Source organism: Haliaeetus albicilla, chromosome 14, assembly GCF_947461875.1.
Source record: "Haliaeetus albicilla chromosome 14, bHalAlb1.1, whole genome shotgun sequence".
In the NCBI taxonomy this organism is placed as follows: Eukaryota; Metazoa; Chordata; class Aves; order Accipitriformes; family Accipitridae; genus Haliaeetus; species Haliaeetus albicilla.
Window position 1 is genome coordinate 1,715,031 of NC_091496.1, and position 19,602 is coordinate 1,734,632.

The 19,602-nt window shown below is 49.6% G+C and overlaps 3 protein-coding genes across 5 annotated transcripts in view; 2 read left to right on the forward strand and 1 right to left on the reverse strand.

The window, feature by feature from the left end:
- Positions 1 to 632: 632 nt before the first annotated feature.
- LOC104321396 (carboxypeptidase A1-like) lies at positions 633 to 5,408 on the forward strand. 2 transcript variants are annotated; one of them, XM_069801493.1, is made up of 11 exons: positions 633 to 1,017; positions 1,760 to 1,841; positions 2,591 to 2,725; positions 2,898 to 2,996; positions 3,494 to 3,595; positions 3,675 to 3,776; positions 3,874 to 3,984; positions 4,204 to 4,294; positions 4,442 to 4,641; positions 4,961 to 5,045; positions 5,131 to 5,408. In XM_069801493.1, exons 1-11 carry the CDS (start codon positions 914 to 916, stop codon positions 5,316 to 5,318), a joined length of 1,299 nt encoding a protein of 432 aa, XP_069657594.1. In that variant the 5' UTR covers positions 633 to 913; the 3' UTR covers positions 5,319 to 5,408. The 2 variants fall into 2 exon arrangements, with proteins under 2 accessions (XP_069657594.1, XP_069657593.1); XM_069801492.1 differs by lacking the exon at positions 633 to 1,017 and having other exon boundaries at positions 1,446 to 1,841.
- A 109-nt stretch (positions 5,409 to 5,517) lies between these two features.
- LOC104324401 (carboxypeptidase A1-like) lies at positions 5,518 to 9,604 on the forward strand. Its single transcript, XM_069801494.1, has 11 exons — positions 5,518 to 6,174; positions 6,404 to 6,485; positions 6,723 to 6,857; positions 6,944 to 7,045; positions 7,186 to 7,287; positions 7,370 to 7,471; positions 7,613 to 7,723; positions 7,965 to 8,055; positions 8,440 to 8,639; positions 8,907 to 8,991; positions 9,137 to 9,604. The coding sequence occupies exons 1-11, from the start codon at positions 6,050 to 6,052 to the stop codon at positions 9,322 to 9,324; spliced, it is 1,323 nt and encodes a 440-aa protein (XP_069657595.1). The 5' UTR covers positions 5,518 to 6,049; the 3' UTR covers positions 9,325 to 9,604.
- Positions 9,605 to 9,950: 346 nt separating this feature from the next.
- Positions 9,951 to 19,602, reverse strand: part of CEP41 (centrosomal protein 41) — a 13,791-nt gene continuing 4,139 nt past the window's right edge. For both annotated transcript variants that reach the window (XM_069801496.1, XM_069801497.1), the window contains 8 exons: positions 18,510 to 18,571; positions 17,373 to 17,442; positions 16,774 to 16,915; positions 15,619 to 15,770; positions 15,233 to 15,300; positions 14,288 to 14,402; positions 13,887 to 14,102; positions 9,951 to 13,433 (listed from right to left, as the gene is read on the reverse strand). In XM_069801496.1, the coding sequence (XP_069657597.1) occupies positions 13,285 to 13,433; positions 13,887 to 14,102; positions 14,288 to 14,402; positions 15,233 to 15,300; positions 15,619 to 15,770; positions 16,774 to 16,915; positions 17,373 to 17,442; positions 18,510 to 18,571 (974 nt within the window). In that variant the 3' untranslated portion in view covers positions 9,951 to 13,284. The remainder of the gene's footprint in view (positions 13,434 to 13,886; positions 14,103 to 14,287; positions 14,403 to 15,232; positions 15,301 to 15,618; positions 15,771 to 16,773; positions 16,916 to 17,372; positions 17,443 to 18,509; positions 18,572 to 19,602) is intronic.

Below are 19,602 nucleotides of genomic sequence, written 5' to 3' on the forward strand. Positions count from 1 at the left end.
AGGTGCATCGTAGATAAGCGTACAACAAAGACGCTGCTATAACCCGCGGAACAAAGACGCTGCTATAACCTGCGGAACAAAGAAACCACTATAACGAACTGACCTCCTAAGACAGCAGAAGTCAGCACCGGCTGCTCCAGTAGCTGCTGTCCTGCTCCCGTTCATGTACCTACACTAAAGACATAAAAATAACTGGCTTTCTACCCCAAAACGAGCCCCTCTTTCTCTCTCCCCGAGCATTACCCCCAGGTGAACGTCCCTGTGCTACCCCTTGGACCTTCACCGGGGATGCCTGGATCCGGGCTCCGTGATGCCCAGCATCTTTGAAGTGAGACTTCATCCATTGTCAACTGGCCCTGCTCCTGGGAGCGGTTTGATGAACGGCACTGGTAATAATTTGAATGATATATTTTGAATTTTTTATATATATACCTATGTGTGTGCATCTAAGTAATTAATTGTAAATATATATGTTTATATGCTTGCTTTTCTGCTAGTAATTTTGTAGTAACTTGTAATATACACTTGCTTTACTAGTAGTAGTCTGTAATAAAGAAATTAATGGAAACAAAGGCCGTGTCCTTGTGTACTATGGGGTCCTACGACCCCACCATCGCCACCGTGGGTTGGGTGGTGACTGTGACCGTGACACCTCCTCGCACCAAGCCGGGTGCATGGGCACGCATCCTCCCTGGCTGCCCGCGGCAGGACCTGAGCGGTGAGGAAGACGTTATCGGATCCTCCCTAATTTGGCTGCTCTTTTATTGACTTCGCCAAATAAAGCAAACATTTGGGTTCCTGGGAGCCGTTCCTGGCTAATCTGTTTGTTGCTGCTGGCTCCGTGGGGACGGCAGATGTGGCCTTGGTGAGAAGGTCCGCGAGCGCCCCCGGAGCACTATATAGGGGGCTATATATGCCCTCGGGGGCTGAGGTTTGTCTACGTCCACTCACCATGAAGATCCTCCTGGTCTTTGCCACCCTCGTGGCAGCCGCCTGCGGCGAGCAGCTTTTTGTGGGGTGAGTCCTGCTGAAAGCAAGGGGTGGTGGGGCACCCTGGATGGGGATGGGGACCAGGGTGAGGGATGCCTGGCCTCATCCACCTTCCTTTGGGATCAACAAGAAGGGTGACATCCCGAAGGAGGGAAATCCATCAGCTTTTGCTGCATGGACACCAGGAAAAATGTGGGGTTTTTTACCCCGGCTTTGCAGGGAGGTTTTGAGCGCCCTCCTGGCCACCGCAGTGGGTAGAAATTAGGGGATGCTAAATCCCGAGAGCATCACCCCAAGCTGTTCCAGGGGAAGGACTGAACTGGGATGGGAAAACCTTGCTGCTGGGGAAGGAGAGTGTCTCCTTCTTTGCTGGGGGCTGTATCCATCCCTGGGGGAGCCCAGCCAGGCTGGAGCAGAGGCTATGCTAGGAAATAGCTAACATAGAGGTAGGTATAGAGAGAACATATCCATATGTTAGATATTTACTAACATTTTGGGAGCTCTCATGATCGACAGAAGGGTGGAGACTGCCTCAGGCTCTCTGACACTTGCTGTTTTTCCCTATTGTGGCTATTCTGAACCTGCATTTTTCACTCTCGACACCAAACGTCCAGCAACTGATGCACTTTCCAACCTGTCGAGCCGGTGTAGACCTTTCACAGTCTCCACCCAGCCCACGATGGGGCCATGTCAGTGCTGGAGGCTCAGGTCCTTTCCCCCTGCTCCTGAGATCCCTCCTGCGTGTGCTGATGGCTCTGCCTCCCTGCAGGGACCAGGTCCTCCGCATCACGGCCAGCAACGAGGAGCAGATCGCCCTGCTCAGGGCGCTGGGTGAGCAGGCAGACCTGCAGGTGAGCTGCGATGTGATCCCGAGCATCCCCTGGTGTAAAACAGAGACCCTGGTGACATCCAAAGCTCCCTCCTTCTTTTGAGCTCACATTCAATTTTCCTTCCCGTTTTGGATACTTATAATTTATGACTATATAAATATAATATTTAGCTTGGGGAACTTTGAGCTCAGCCCCTCCTGTTTCAGACAAAGTGGGAACACCCCGGCCACTGCAGCATTGTCGTACCCAGGCTGAGTATTCAGGTCTAAAAAGCCATTGCATTTTTTTTGGCTTGAATTACAGCGTGACTCCCCTCCTGCTGCGTTTTCCCTGGTTGCTTTGCGGGGGGGGGGGGGTAAATCCCGGTGAACAATTTGAGCAGCAGGAGAGATTTGGGTGGTGGGGAACAGCATCTGCATCGCAAAGCTGATGTAAGGAGATAGGTCTATCAAATTAAAGAGCGAAACCAGCACACGGCAACCCCGGTGTCTCATTGTGTCTGCTCAAATCACAAAACCTCATCATTCAAAGGGATGTTTACAGCCAACATGTAACTTGGGCTGAAACATGTTTCTGTAGAAGATCCATTGATTGAGGCAAATGATTGACCCTGACCCATTCTGGTACCTATGTGTCCCCCAAAATTTGTCCAAAGACCTTTTTAAATCCTTCAATGGAAACTTTTATGAGACCCTTTTTGGTGCTGGGGAGCTCAGGGGAGGAGCACCAGCACGGGATGGGGCTGAGCTCTCTCCTCTCCTCCACACCAGGTTGACTTTTGGCTTGACCCCACCAGCCCTGGACACCCAGCTGACCTGCGGGTGCCCTTTCCCAGCCTCCAAGCAGTCAAAATCTTCCTGGAGACCAATAGCATTTCCTACAGCATCATGATCGAGGACGTACAGGTAAGGGCCGCGGTGGGGAGCTGGATGAGCTCCTGCAGCTCAGTCCCAAGAAAGGGTCCAAAAAGTTGGAAACTATGAGGAGACAGAAGAAAAAAACCCAACCACCTGCTCCTTCCAGCCTGTTTGATGTTGTGGTTTTTTGGTTGTTTTTTTTTTTTTCCCTCCTAAACAGGAATTAGTGGATGAGGAAAATAGAGCCATGATGAAGTCTAGGAGGATAGAGAGAAGCACCCGCACATTTGATTTTGCCTCCTACCACACGATAGATGAGGTACTTTGCTCTGCAGAGCATTCGTTTCATCTTGCTAGGGTCTTGCTCAGCCCGTGGCATGGTTGCATCCATGTGGTGACATTTGTGGTGGCAGGTGAGACCCCCCTGGGACATGCCTGTTCTCCTTGGGTGGAGGTTTTAGCTGAGCTGAGAGACTGGAGATCCCTCCACGTGCAGTGTGGCCTCTCCTGGCATCTCCCCACCTCACTGGAAGACATCTTCAGCTTCATTTTGGGGGGGTCAAACCCTGTGCTTGGAGCCCAGTGGGTGGCTGACAGAGGCTATTATGGTGTTGGGGGATCTCAGAGCTTTCCTCCCCCGCCCTGTTCATCTGCTTTTGCAAAAACCTTTGCGATGTGCACCTCCCTGCTCACCTGGAGGTCCAAGTACCTGGTCTTCTCCAGGGGAGCTCTGCATGTTGCATCTGGGACCAGATACCCTAAAAACCAAAAGGAAAGCCAGGGTGAGCCTCGTGACGCAGCAGCTCCTCCTTTCAGATCTACGACTGGATGGACATGCTGGTAGATGATCATCCCAGCCTTGTTAGCAAGATCCAGATCGGGCAGAGCTACGAGAAAAGACCCTTGTACGTGCTGAAGGTGGGTACCAGGGACACCCTCACCTTGCCCAGCCCTGGGAGGGCACAGGGCTGAAATCCCACCCCCCCCCCCCGTACAGTTCAGCACCGGGGGATCGAATCGGCCGGCCATCTGGCTGGACACCGGCATCCACTCGCGGGAATGGATCACGCAAGCCACCGGCGTCTGGACGGCTAACAAGGTAACCATGTGCCCTGGGACCCCAATTCTTACCCCAGCCCTTCTTTAACACCTCCCCGAGGGGCACCAAGGCAGCTCCTGCTCTCCTCCCCACGCAGATCGCTGAGGAATACGGCCGGGACCCCTCCATCACTGCCATCCTGGACAGCATGGACATCTTCTTCGAGATCGTCACCAACCCTGATGGCTATGCCTTCACCCACAGCTCCGTGAGTGCAGGGACAACTTCTCCCAGCTCTTGTCTCTGGCAACTGTGGCTGGCTGCAGTTTTTGGGTGGGGAGGGATGTTCTTTCCCATGTGGCACGGTGAGTGGGTAGAGGTGGTTTCCTCCCATCCCTGGAGATGCTTGGGCAGGAGGGTGGTATCTGTGCCTCCAAAGAGGTGGGATTCACATCCCTGTGATGGTCTTGCCCCCATCTGCTCCTAGAACCGCATGTGGCGCAAGACGAGGTCCATCAATGCCGGCTCCCACTGCGTTGGCGTGGACCCCAACCGAAACTGGGATGCAGGCTTTGGAGGTGAGAGCCGGGCCACCAGGTCGCCGTGCTGGGTATCGCTCGTGCCTCAAAGCATCGAAGCTTTCTGCTAGAGGGGAGAAACCTGGGGGCTAGAAACCCTTCTCCAGGGCAGCCTCTCTACATGGTGCCTCCTCCGCCATGCCCCAGGTGCCGGCTCCAGCAGCAACCCCTGCTCCGAGACCTACCGCGGCCCTTACCCCCACTCTGAGAGCGAAGTGAAAGCCATCGTGGACTTCATCCGCGGCCACGGGAACGTGAAATCGGTCATCTCCATCCACAGCTACTCCCAGATGCTGCTTTTCCCCTACGGCTACAAGAGAGCACCCGCGCCCGACCACCAGGAACTGGTGAGATGGCCCCAAAATGGAGACACGGGGCTGTGAGCATCAGCCTTGCTGGAAAAGTCAGGTCGGATCATCCCAGGACCCTCCCTGCTCCTCTCATTAGATGCAACCTGCACATTGAAGCCCGTTACCTGGTTCTTAGAGGGAGGGCAATTGCAAGATGTACCCCCCCATCCATCAAAAATTAAGGGTGTCTTGGGGAAAAGCAAGAGCAGAAGGGGTGGGAAATGATGCTGGGCTCTAGACCTCACTGCCCTGGGGTTTCCACTGTTCTAGGGTCTTGGTCCACCAGGTCTCACCACTTTTGGGCTCTTCTTTGCAGAATGAACTGGCTAAAAAGGCGGTGAACGACTTGGCCGCCGTGTATGGGACGAAATACACCTACGGCAGCATCGTGGACACCATCTGTAAGTGCCCCTTCCTCATCCCACAGTGTTGTGTCCACCACGACTGCTCAACGTTGGGGTCACATCTCTCCTCCTCTCCCCGCAGACTTGGCAGACGGGACCACCATCGACTGGGCCTACGACAACGGGGTGAAATATTCCTTCACCTTCGAGCTGAGGGACACGGGACACTACGGCTTCCTCCTGCCCAGCACCCAGATCATCCCCACCGCTACCGAGACCTGGCCGGCGCTGCTGGACATCATGACCCACGTCCTGGAGCATCCGTACTAAAGCTGGCGCCTTCCACGGCGTCCCCCCATCTCAATAAATAATCTTGGAGACTCTTTATGGTTTAGAGCTGGCGCCTTTATTTTTTCGTGCTAGACTTCCAAAAAAGGGTGAAAAAGATTCCCAGCCCTGCAGGTGTTTATTCCCCCCCTCATCCTTTGGGACCAACAGCCCTGAAGGACCTGGGAGGATATGGGTGTTTTTTTGGGCAACCAAACCCAAATTTGTGGGTTTTTGGACAGCACTGCTCCATCTTCCCTTCCCTGGGGGCTGTGAGGAGGGACACTGGGCACCCTCAGGGCCGTCGCTGGGTGCAAAGTGCTTTCTGGCATTTGCTCTTTTATTTTTGCCACTTGGGATGACCGTCACCCACTCCGACCTCTGTCCTGTGCCAAACTTTAAACCAATTTCCCTGCCGCCACCACCATGGCCATGGTTTGGGTATCCAGCTCACCGAGTCCCCCATGCAAAAATCTGCATCTCGCACTTTCCCCACCCAAATTTATCTTTTTCCTCCCCCCAGCCGGCACTGTGGGCAGTGGGATTTTTGGCACCTCCCCACCTTTTGCCTTGCTGGTGGGTGACTCACCGACAGCTCCGGCCGGTTCCCAGGACGGGTTTGGCCGGGACTGGGAGGGTGGACAGCAGGGCTGTGGTGCCCAACCTTGCCCGGTGCCAGACGGAGCCTTCCCACAGCCCTGGGAAAGGGGACAGCTGGGGGTGGGCGGCCGCCGATGGGATTTAAGAGATCCCGGTGTGCCGTCGGGACGTGGAACGGGCACTTTCGGCTGACGATGAGGGCCCTCGTGCTGCTGGCTGCCCTGGTGGCAGCAGCTGCTGGCACCGAGACTTTTGTTGGGTAGGGGGTCCGGCTGGCGGTGCGGGGGGGGCTGGCTGGGATGGGGACGGTGGCACCCATCCGGGCAGAAGAAACTGATTCATCCCTGAGGGGACATGGACACCCCCTGGGAAAAGACTCAGCGCAGATCCCCAGGGTGAGGGGATGGATGGGGTGGGGGGGGCTAGGCTGGACCCACGGGGGGCCAGAGCTTGGTCCTGCGCCCCCCCAGCACCCCCTGACCCCGCAGGCACCAGGTGCTGCGCATCGTCCCCACCAGCGACGAGGAGCTGCAGAAGGTGCAGGAGCTGCAGGACCTCGAGGAGCTGCAGGTACCGGGTGCAATGGCAGGGGTGGCTTTTGGGGAGACCCCCCCCCTCAGCTCGTGTCCCTTGCTTTGCACCCCCCCCAAATCACGCTGTAGAGTAGGGATGGGGCTGGGAGGGGGGGGCTGGATGTGGGATGATGGGGACCAGCTGGTGAAAAGCAAGACAGAGGATGGTGCAGGGCGGCGGGGGGCAGCCTGAGGTGGGATCTGACCCCCCCCATCTCACTTTCTCCGCCTCCAGCTGGATTTCTGGCTGGCACCCCGCGGCCCTGGGTACCCGGTCGATGTCCGCGTGCCCTTCCCCAGCCTGCAGCCCCTCAAAGCCCACCTGGAGGCCAACGGCGTCTCCTACTCCATCATGATCGAGGACGTGCAGGTCAGCGGTGGCAGAGGGGAGGCGGGTGAGACGCAGGGTCTCAGCCCGGCGGGGAACGAGGTCTCATCCTGCTCCTTGTCCCCCAGGCGCTGGTGGATGATGAGCGGACAGAGATGCTTCGTGGCCGCCGTCGGCTGCCGCTCTCCACCAACACCTTTGACTATGCCGCCTACCATAACCTGGACGAGGTGAGAAAGCACGAGATTCGGGGCATTTTGGGGTGAAAAACCGCATCCTGGAATTGCTCTTGCAAAGCCCTTTGCTCCACATGCAGCAAGGGCAGGGGGTGAGCTGGGAGTGACCCCCCCCCCCGAACGCTCTCCCCCAGATCTACGCCTTCATGGACCTGCTGGTGGCTGAAAACCCCAACCTGGTCAGCAAGCTCGAGATCGGCCGGTCGACGGAGAACCGCCCCATTTATGTGCTCAAGGTGAGGATTTGGGGTTTGTGGGGTGACCGGAGGGGGAGCGGGGCCAGGGCCAAAGCCAACCCTCCCCTTTCTGCTCCTCCAGTTCAGCAAAGGGGGTCCAAACCGCCCAGCCGTCTGGATCGACACCGGCATCCACTCCCGCGAATGGGTGACGCAGGCCAGCGGTGTCTGGTTCGCCAAGAAGGTATGGGCACCTCCTGGTCACGTCTTACGTTCCCAAAGGGCCAAAAGGTCCTGCAGCCACCATGGATGCCAGGTGGCCAACCCCACAGAGAGGATGATGCCCCAGCAGCGCCAGGGAGCCCCAAATTGCTGTCTTCTCTAGATTGTCCTGGATCATGAGAATGATGAAGGTCTGGCCTCCATCCTGGACACGATGGACATCTTCCTGGAGATCGTCACCAACCCGGATGGCTTTGCCTTCACCCAAACCCAGGTACCGCCCCGGCTTTCCTCTTCCTGGCTCCTACAGCCATGCTGGATGGGGCTGAGGAACAGGATTGGGGTGCTGCATATCGAGGCCCCCGAAAGGTCAAAGCCTCCTTGTCCACGTTTCCACGGGATGGGAAGGGGACCACCATGACCCATTAGCCTCCTCAGATGTCAGACCCCTCGTCTGCTTGAGGCTGGTGGAGCATCGGCCCTGGATGCCAGCTGAGATGGCTCTGCCCTTCCAGAATCGCATGTGGCGCAAGACCAGGTCCAAGCATTCAGGCTCCAATTGCATCGGCGTGGACCCCAACCGCAACTGGGATGCAGGTTTTGGAGGTCAGAGCTCTCCCATTCACCCTGCCGGGGGTTTCTACCCTCCGGGTGGAGGCTCTGAGGTCATTTCTGGCTCAGAAAGATCCACTGATGTCCCCTGGGGAAGGGATGGGATTTGCTCTCTGTGGCAGAGACGTGGCTTTGGGCTCTACCAGGGCTTTGATGTCCCCTAGTGACCAGCATGGTGGGGACCACAAATGAAAGCCATCAAACAAATGTGTAGGAGGAGCCCCAAAAGTTCTTCACTGGCCACCAAGCAGCTGAGGGGTGGGAAAAGCTCTTAGGCTTGGAAATGGAAAAGGCCCTTTGTCCTTGTGACTTTCTGAGCTACCCAACTGCCACCAAAGCCACCAAACACCCACACTGTGTTTTCACTGTCCTCCACAGGGCCCGGAGCCAGCAAAAATCCATGCTCAGAGACGTACCATGGACCTTACGCCAACTCGGAGCCTGAGGTGAAGGCCATCGTGGACTTTGTGAAGAACCACGGGAACATCAAGGCTTTCATCTCCATCCACAGCTACTCCCAGCTCCTGCTCTACCCCTACGGCTACACCAGCACCCCAGTGCCTGACCAGAAGGAACTGGTAGGGTTGACACAGAGGTCTGAAGGGGGCTGGGATGATGCGAGGCTGTTTTCCTCCTCCAAGGAGGGGCAACCTCCATCCTGCACTGCGAAGGGGCCATTGGCGAGCCAGGAAGAAGCCCTGGCTCCTCTGCCAGTCCCCGGGGACTCCCATTAAACTTTGGCATCCTTTTTGCCTGTGGCACGAGCATAAAATCTCTTCTGCAGGCTGGATCCCGCAGGCTTTTCCCTTCTTTGGCTCATCTTTCTCCCTTCTGTGTATTCCCAGCACCAGGTTTCTCAGAAGGCGGTCACAGCTCTGTCTTCTCTCTACGGCACTAAATACAAGTATGGCAGCATCATCACCACCATCTGTAAGTAACGGGGGGCAGTAGTGGTTCCCCCAAAATAAACCAAAATCATCACTCGCACCTCAGCTTAGACAAAAGGTCCCGTGAAATACCCGTACGATGCAGAGCAACTAACGTTTTGCATCCTTCCCGTTGTTTCCCCACTCAGATCAAGCGAGTGGAGGAACCATTGACTGGACGTACAATCAGGGCATTAAGTACTCCTTCACCTTCGAGCTGCGGGACACGGGGCGCTACGGCTTCCTGCTCCCTGCCAAACAGATCGTCCCGACCGCCCAGGAGACATGGCTGGCGCTGAAAGTCATCATGCTGCACGCGCGGGACCATCTCTACTAACTGGGATCGCGGGGCTGAGTGGAGGTTGGATTAGCTGTGGAAGGAAAAGAAAGCAAGAAATAAATGTAAAGAATGATGAGAAATGCCTTTTGTTGTTTTTCCCTGTTTCAAAATAACGTTGAAAAGCTTTTTTGGAGACTGACTCGGCACTCCTGTGGGTGCACGTGGCGGCAGCCACCATAAACAGCATGCGCTGGCCCAGCGGCCCAAAAAGGGGATGAAAAGGGCATGAAAATAGTGGGACACAAAAGAAAGGAAGGTTCTTGTTTTCCCTCTGCTCCGGCAGAGGATGGAAGGGGAAGAGGTTCAGTTTGACATTTACTGGGCAAGCAGAGACCTCGGACACTGCAGCTGTGTGGGCAGGAGGGGTGCCCACCTTCCCCAGCCCTGCCAGGGGCTGGGGCAGCTCTGGGACATGAGGCAATGGGGTTATTAGCTCAATTTATTCTGTGTATTTTTGGGGTTGAACACCAACTTGCAGCACTGGTAGAACGTTCCCTCCTCACTCGCTGCAATCCCATGGGCAGGGGGAGCCAAGCCCCTGCCCAATCCCAGCTTCTGCAGGCACCGCTCCACGCTCTCCATTAGCTCTCAAAGCTCAAACTGAAAAGAAGGACTCAACCATATGTTATAATTTACTTTTTATTAAGTTAAACAATTAAAACTCCCAGACTCTATAGAGTTTGACTCTATCTTCCAAACAATATGAAGTCAAGAGTCCAAAACCACATAAATCCATCAAGACAGGAAAGTACATTCAGTTCTTCCTTTGATGCCCTGAATTTGGAGGACCTCAAACAGTTCGGACTAGATTTGTCCATCTGTTTCAGAAGGATGTTTTCATGCAGCCCAGAGTAGAGCAGCCAGGGATTTCAGATCTCCCACAGCTGGATAGCAAAATCAGGACATAAGCAGACACACATGATCCCTATTCTCATCTCCATTTTCAGACAAATGCATTTTATACACTTCCAAGTGCTCACAGAGCTGAAATACCTCCTACTCACACACCGGTGCGACCCGGCATGCTGTACTGGTCCCTGTCTTTCAAGCACATAATAAATGGCTCTTACCTCTCTTGTGCACATTCAGCTAAACCAATCAGGTAGTATAATTTTTCAGGCAACCGGCCTAGGCAAGCTACCAACTGAATTATGCAGGACATACTGCTTCATTCAATGTTTTTATTTCACGATGACATAAAAATAGAGGTGCTGTACAGGAAGGAGTAGCGGACTCAGGACATCAAGATCAGACTATGCAGCAGTATGAGCCACGTTATACTCCAATGTTCAAAGCTAAATGTGGTATTCCTGCAATGCTTCAATACCAAACTCCTTTGAAAGCTTTATTTAACTTTTAGTTATTTTATTAGGCCACCTAAAATCATCGCCACTCAGTAACTAAAGCCCCAAGAGGTCAGCCAGCTTCCCAAGGCTGCGAGTGAAGAAGAGTGCGGACAAGAACCAGGTCCCTGCAGCTCCTGCTTTGGGCTCAGACCATTTAAGTAAACACTTTTCTCTCAAAAAGCAACGCTGCTGTTCCACGGAAAGCCAGCCAGTGTGACCTAGGAGGACAAGCTACTTTGTTCAAAATAAATATGCCTACAACTAAAACAAGAAGGTGGCTTCCAGAAGCATGATCAAGTAGGAAGGTAAGAAAGTAGAGCAGTTAGTAAGATGGTGAGACGCATCCAGCTTCCTATGGATGGGCTGAAATAACACACGACCAGACCCATTAGTATTTTTATCTTCATACCTGACCAGCCCGACTCTTACAGTACACACTTACACACACACACACACACACTCCCAATGGAAACCCAGGACATGTGTGATCCTTAGCGGATGGATTGGAAGGACAGTTAGTACAAATTAGAGCTGGTTTGTACAACTGAAAGCATCCAAGGGCTTCTTTGGGAAGCTGGCAGCTTTAAGTTACCTCCCTGCAATCAGATTTTGTTACATATAAAAAATATAGATGCATATTTGAACATACAGGGACATTCAGCTCTTTGAAGTACTTTGTTCAGTACATTTTTAAATGCTGGCTCTGCCCTATGACCCTCGATTTCTCCCCTTATTCTCCCTCTGGGGGATCCCAAAACAGCATCAGAGGTTTGTGCTGATCACCTCACTCTTCTCTGGAGAGGACTGAGGTTATGGCTCTCACCAGAATGAGACTGCCAGTTCCTGTATTAGCACTTCTCTGATTTAAGACTCATGGAGACACAATAAACATGATAAATGTGCTCAGGGATGTTGAGTCTTAAACTGCCAAACTGGAAATTATGTGCAATTTCTCTAGCCTTGCCCTTTCACCAGAATTATCCCCTGACAATCTGCACCAGCAGTGAATTTTGGGGTCTGTTGAAGATTACTTGTCTACTTTAAAAAGAGGGACCCCCCACCCCCGAAACCCCAAAAGCCATGCACAAAACCCACAAGACCAGGAAGCCAAAGCTGGACCAAGCTGAGCAATCCTGTAGATAAAGGCTAGAGAGCAGGATCTCTCTGTAACCACCTAAAATGTCTCTAGTAGGCAACTCTGCTTTGTCACTGGGTAGTTTCAGATATTTCCTGGTCACTCAACCAATACTGGTATGGTGGAAGCAGCCAGTCAGTTTGATTTGATGAAAGCTGTGATACTCATTTTCTATGAAGTCTTCATGCCCTGTTCAGTTACCAGATTAATCGTCCCTGCTAGGTTTTAGGGATCCTGGTGAGAGGGCAGAAGAAAATTTCCCTTCAGCCACCCTAACCTTAAAGAAGCTATGCCAAAAACACTAGCAAGGGTGTAACTGGGAATAAACTTCCAGCCTCCATCAGGCCCTGGAACTGCAGAGCTCTTTGCTGCTCCACTGAAGAATACAGTTTGCCTCCAAGTATCACAAAAAGCATTTTACAAAGCAAAATTACGTTCTGCCTCCTAACCTCGACCCACAGCTGCCTGTAAGAGGTTAGGGAAGTCAGCCTTGTCAGCAGAAGGGTGACTGGCTCCTCCATGTATGCTGTAGTTTTCTGCAGTTCCAGTGACGAGCAACCTGTTCTGGCAGGTCAGAAAAGGAGCAAGCTACCAGCACACGGTGGAACTAAGGAGACACTCTGCCTGCACACCAAAAAGAGGGGCACAGCAGATGATTTTGCCCTAAGACTTGTCAGCTAAAAACCAGCACATCTGGCAGACTTACTCTCATTTAGAACCAAAACCACCACACAGTAGCTCTCTGTAACCATGGCAAGGAACAAAGCAGAAAAAGCAGTTAGAAGCTAAACATTCCAGACAATAAGGGAGAAAAGACAGAAAACAGTTATTTTCTCCTCCAGCTCACCTTTAAAAATACAGAACCGTATCATGAACTGTCCATGAGTAAACACAACTGTCAGGTTACAGTGCCGTGCTGGGCATTATTTAAAAAACCAACTTTATTACAAATACTTCTGATCATTAGCATAAATTTAAAAAACCTCAAACACTTACGGAATCCTCTCTCCAATGTTTTGGCAAGCTGCTGAATGTCTGTATCTCTGCTACAAAACACCAAAGTTTTTGCTCACAGATGATTTCTGGCCTGTTTACCTTCACATGTGTTCTCCTGTTCGCACAGGCACAGCACAGAAGGAGTATGTTACAGACACAAATTCATTCATCCGAACTACAAGCTTCGCAGAACCGTTTCTACTGGTCACAGGCTTTACTACCAGTTTCCTCCCTCCCCTACAAAATCAGTTATATCAATTCTGTCCTGACACTGCACCTAAAGGTCAGCCTTGCCAAAGCGATACTGTTCCTGCTTCTATGAAACATCAAACGTTCCACCTCCCCCAGCCTTACCCGAGCTGCCATTTATACACCACCGCTGCTTTTCTCTGCGGATTCCTAAAACGACAAACAGGCTGCACTGCTCAGGGTTCCCAGAACCTGGACATTCATTTATTCAGTGGAGGAAGACACTGCTGCTTATTTCCATGGCCTGTTCTGGAGGCTGCTCCTGCTGAGTGAGCGGGCGGTGAGGGGTGCCATGTTGCCAGCGGTGCTGGGGAGACTGGGGCTGCTCCTCACGGTTGTCACCTTGGAATTGTGGCCTGAAGAACCATGGCTAAGCCGGCCTGTGGAAAAAAAACCCCAAAGATCAGAAGCTGTGTGTGTGGTGGAGCACAAGGACACACAAGTTGCCCATCATTAGCTCTCCAGCTCTCCCTGTAAACATATAGGCCCATGAATAATTCAGTGCAGTGTTCTGGAAAGTCTAGCTGTGCAGGCCTAAGAATTTGAAGAACCTACTAATCACCAGTAAAACCTAAAGATATTTAAATATAGTGGCAGAATGGTATATGCCCACCCTCAGCAGGCCCAGGATTTTGCCATTGTGTAGCTATGTAAGATTTAAGTTCTCTGGCTTTGGCATAGCACAGGTTTTGGTGGATATTCTCAGTCAGTTTGGAAAAAAATTCTCCCTCTCCCAGCAATCTCATGGAGAGAATACAGCAAAGCAGAGGACTGCTGCAGGGCAGGCTCAAGAGCTACAGAAAGCAGCTGCAGCAGTTGTCCTGGACTCTTACTGGCAGTATCTGAAGGAATGTGCTCCTCTTCTAGGTAGTACTTTATTTTTTTTAGATCATCTGCAGAAAATCTCCATTTGTTCTCAGCAAGTGCAGGTGGCATTTTGGGAGAGGTCTTTTTTCGGGCAGATCCAGTGGGAGCTGCCAGCTGGCAGGACATGGGGAGCGAGCCGGTGACCAGACCTTCTGGGATCTTCTGGGCAAGGACCTTCAGGCCTGCAGACATAACAGATCACGTTATCAGTGACCACCAGCTAAGATGGGATCAGTGATTTTACCGGTCACAAATAAAACACTCAACAGAGCTGAATATCTCGCTCTTTTCAATTTCCAGCTCATGCAACCCTTGCTCTCAATTTACCCACTCGAGATCTCAGGGAGTCCTGCCCATCCCCACTTACCTCCAGATAACATAAACAAGTTCTCAAAGCCCCTCTCACACATGGTTGTCGCAGCCTGGCTGGCTAACCTCTCATCATTGTCATATAAGATGATAATTTTTCCGTGTGCGTTTTTCTGATAGGTAAAAGAGCTAAGGATTAATTTGTAAGTTTAAGGTGATCGTTAATATCTTTTAGAAAGAAGGGGGACAAACAAATGGGACTGGGAACTGTGACACTCCCTTCTTGATCTGTGAGTATCAGACAGGAATGCCTTCCCTTCACCAGTGCTTTAAAACTGATTTCTCAGTAGCTGGGGCTTGCCAGGTGCTGGAAAGACACAGCCTAATCCCCACTGGAGTACAACCCCTGCAGCAAGCATCCACCACTGTTCTGAAGATTGGTTAGTAACAGGCAATAGCAAGAAGCACCTTAATTTATAGCCTCCCCTCTCCCCTGCAGCCCTCACAAGCTAACAACCCAGGAAATTATCAGCTTAATCCTAGCTAATAATCCTCTTTCTGTCCTCCAGAGAAAAGCCAATCCCCATCAAGGCGCTAAGAGGAAGCCAAAGGATTTGATCAATGCGTCCCTCAAGAAGCCCAGCGCTCCAGCAACAGCAGGGGACAGGTGCCCAAGCAGTACAGCTTTGCCTTCCAGCAGCCAAAATCCCAAGAAATGCCAAAGTCAGGCAGCTCGCTCCCATTGGAGTCAAGATGTGTAACAGCCTTGAGGAACTAGAGTCCAGCATCTGATGGTGGCAGCGGAGCCACACCAGGTAATCACAGACAGCATAAAGGACTTGCACTCCCACCCTCCTTGAAATCCCCAGATTTTGTTGGTTAAGCATTGTCCTGCTCACAGCAACTGCTATAGCTCCCATTGTCTTTGGAAGCACCCACAAACATCCCCTCAATTTCCCTTTTTTTTTTTTTTTTATTCCAGTACTTTATATGTAAAGGATACATATTCCAGAATACTATTTGTATACGGGTTCATGGTTCTAGACAGTGTTGCAATAGGATAAGAGTAAGCTGCAGAGGAGGCAAAAAGAAAAAGAAAAAAATTATACAGCAGCTGAACACCAACCATCACACAACCTGGAATACAACTCACGCAGGCTTCTTAGAGTAAACAGACTTGAAAACCCACTGAATAAGGGATTAACATCAGCTCGGTCCCCTCATCCCTTTCCAGGGAAGATGGGTGTACTGGATGAGTGCCGAGAGCATTCTACACCCAAGTGATATCTACCTTGGGGGAAAAAATTAAGCCAGCCAGAATATGACACAACGAGCGGAATATGTGATACCAACTGACACTAGACTGCTGTGGGATTCTAGCCTCCTCACCTCCAACAATGTGACATTGGTCGTATGCATCTCGGTCTCGTACGTCCAAAAGCAGGAAGGGGCAGTCGGGATAAGGCAGGTCTTTAGCCTGAGCACCCACTTTCTTTGGAGTGTCCTTTTCTATATCCAGTTCACCAACACCACTTATCACACTACAAGAGGAAAGAGGAGGTTATGGTGCAAGCTCTCACTCTGAACACTTCCATACCTCTTCACCAGGTCAGAGTGCTTTTCCATCAACTGTTCCAACAGCCCATTTACATGCAGTACAGCCAGACACCACTTAAAAATGGAGATTCTATTTCAGGCTTTCCAATACATCATAAGAGACTGATTTTATTTTTATCAGTATAAAAAAATAAACAAAGTACAGCCCTGCTATGTGAATATACCGTACTCTTCTGGATCAGTCAAGTCCAGGTGTTTTATGTTGTAAGTGACTTTGAGGTGAGGGAGAATAATTCTAAGAAGCTGCCAACACGAAGATCTCAGCAAGTCAGACACACTAAATAACTGTCAGTCATCTACTAGCAGTGCTATGCAGAGGTTTCCAATTTCATCACTAGATTGGATACAGGACATGAACAGAAACCTCCAGATACCCTTAGTGGTCACTAAATTGATGGCTTTGATACACAACCACCAAGCCTGTCAGGCTAATGTCTCAACTCTTCTGTTAACATTTGCACAGGTAGAGCAAGGGAAGGGCTGAAACAAAGCTTCCTCTTACAGTGTCTTCCTGGGATCTTTGACCTTGACTAGTGATGTATTGGGTTAGGAAACTAGACTTTTATTCTCAATTACGGGACAATCTGTTAAGATCATCAGAAAGGCACATTACTGAGTTTACCAGAGCAGTTTATAACATGGATTCTCGAACCCAGGGACCTGGATCAAATCCCACAAACATATTTCCTTGTCAGCTGTTTAGACAATCATCAGGTGGCAACAGTGTTGGATTACAGCCTCAAACCAAATTCATTCAGACAGGAAAACCTGCTAACCCTCTCTCTCGCTCATATCCCCGGACCTGCAAAATCAGGCTTTAATAAGAAATACAACATAAATCCACTTAGTAGCAATTTAAAATAACTAGCTGGATAAAAATAATTCTCTGCTAAGTCAGGAAGAAAATTGTGTATTATTATCAGGCACCTCTGCAATGTGGACCGATAGGATTCCCCAGCTCCTGTGTTGTTTATGAACAGGACCGGACTAGGTGTCCCATCCGGGCTTCCTTTCCCATTTGTCCCTGCTGTGCCTTCAGCATCTGCGTCTGGAGCAGCAGAATCACCATCTTGGGGAGAGAACAGGGTACAAAGAGTTAAAATGCTGCAGGAAATAAGCAGGTTTTAAGTGCAGTTTCTATTCTTAGAAGAAAGTGTGTCTCTTAAAGACAGCCTTATCTTCATCCTCTTATAAGGATAACTTACTGAGAGCCTCATATTAAAAAGTGCCATATGATTTTTAAGGGCTCAAGATCTCACTTTAAGAATTCAATAAAAATGTAATTCTTGATGCATGATATCTAATAAGTTACTACAATAAACTTGGCAGAACAAGGCCTTTTTTATTTGCAAGCCTTTCTGTTTTAGAAGTGTTTCTGTTCCCAAAGTGGAATGGCTGCAGGCCACAGGTTAATTTTTTTTTCCTCCTGACTTGCTGAATAGTCAGCTATGTCTGTCAGGACACAGTTCACCATATGACAGTGTTCTACAGCTCTCTCTCTTTGTGCTTACAATAAATATTGTTACCTTCCAGCTTGTGGATCTCCTCATTTGTCACTTCTAAGGTTTCATCAGATAGAGAGGCAACCTGGATGACCTGCAGGAAACAAAAGCAAGCAATGATATCTTGATACGCATGCAGCGGTGTCAATGAAATACAGCAGGGATCAGCTTAAGGAAAAACAATCCTCAAGCCAAAACACATTTAACTCAATGCAACTTCTACTGCAAGTGTGTCCTTTTATTACACAAAAGTTGTAGCAAAAAAAAAAAAAAAAAAAGAACACTCAACCTTAGAATAAAGAAAAGCCAGATATGTGGTGCTGGCAATATCAAATACAAGAACGTTTTCTGATATTTATGAAGTTCAGTCACTGGCTGCAACTGAAACATTTCAGAGCATACACTACACTGGCTCAAATCACACATGGTTAATTGGTTTGTGAGAGCAGACCTGAGATATTCACATACTAAATCGGTTCATTACACCAGTGAGAGTTACAGGATTGGTCTTAACCATCCAGGCGAACTGAAGATATGAGTCTGCACAAACCCACTCCTTCAGTATCTGCAAGTTTAACCTTCCCTTTCCTTCTCTCCTTTGAAGACAGCTTGTCTTTTTCTAGTTTTTACTAGTTTTCTTGAACTAACATGTAAGCAACACACAGCTCTCTATTTACTGGTCAAATTTTCCATTTGTTAATATTTTGATTCATTACTTTTAAGTAAAAAAATATGCAGAAAGCCTTGTAGTCACAACCTTCCCACCTTCTGCAATTAAACCTGCTATTAAGGAGGGCTTCAGGCTGTGACTGCTTGACACAAAGCTCTATGAGATCAGATTTGAATGCTACTTTACACAGCCCTTTTCTTTTGTAAGAGGCTCAAAGATCCTCTTAAGTTAATGGACAAAAAATAGGGAACAAATTTCAAAGACAGAGTCACTACAAACTTCAATTTGCAACTAAATGCATTTGAGTACTCTGAAAAAATTGGCCTGAATCGTTTGCTTTTATTAAGGGAAATCTATGAGGGCAGGAAGAAGCCAATACAGAAGAATTACACACTAAGGCTACATAACTATGTAGGAAGCTTTAGACAAAGCAAAAATGCTGTTCATAAATGATAACAACTTTCAGAGGCCAGAGAGGGAACTATACATACCAACTGGGCAAAAGTAGTCACTTTCAGTCTTTTAAACAGCTCATCCTTTTTATATCTGTAATCTTCAAAAACAAAACAGAAGAGGACAATGTAAATTTTCAGTTAATTCCCAGCTTTTGCAAATGCCAGGTAATGGGCTTAGTCCCAGCTATTCTCATAGACTCTCTTCTCCAACAAGGCAGGATTTCTGGGCGCTAAGCTTGCGCTGAAGGATCAGAGCAGCAAGCCTGAAGACTTTGTGAAAAGTAATACCAGTTATAAAGAGAGATCTTGTCCAGATATGATTGAAGGGGAGAAAGCAGATTTAGTTGCTTTTAGACTCAAATGTGTATTACTTTGTGTTTTCTGTTCTTGCTGGGGGAAAGAAGCAGTTTCATGAATTTATCACCTTGCCTGCTGTTCTTCTGAAGCCCGCTACGGTCGCAAAGCCTCTTAAACCAAAAGGTTTAATTTACCTGAATTTTTAATTTGTGAAAGTTACAGCAGAATCAGAGCATAGGGGCACTGTATCTCGGATTGTGTCTTTTCAAATACTAAGCTAAACATGTATGTTTAATCCTACTGATTAAAATGCTCCAGGTTTTCTTACTTTATCTGACAATTAAATTCCGATTCCTACAATTTGCTGATACAGATATCTAAAGGAATGGATAACTGACAGAAGCCGTTTAACGCAGAAAACCAAACAGCAGATCAGTGTGGATACCAGCTTGAAGCACACATAATTGCTAAGGAGAAACTGGACTAATTGACTCTTAAGCCTGAAGACAAAGCTTAGGTAGCAAGAAAACTGAGCGTTCTGTTGGAACGACTGGCAAACAACCAGAGCAGAGATTAACAGTGCTAAGTAAGTGATGACAAGGATGGAAGTCTGATTGCATACAGATACTCGAGATGTGTAAACATGAGGAAGAGAGAAGCCTTCTAGTGTGAAACAAAAGGGTGTATGTAGTAGGAGAGAGAAGCTGAGACGAGTATCAGTAGGAACATCTTGATATGAAATAGCCTCCCACGGGAAGTAATGAAAGCCTCGTCCTTTGGGAAATTTACAGCTAGAAAGAAGATAGCAGAGGAGGGAAGAAAAAGGGGGAAA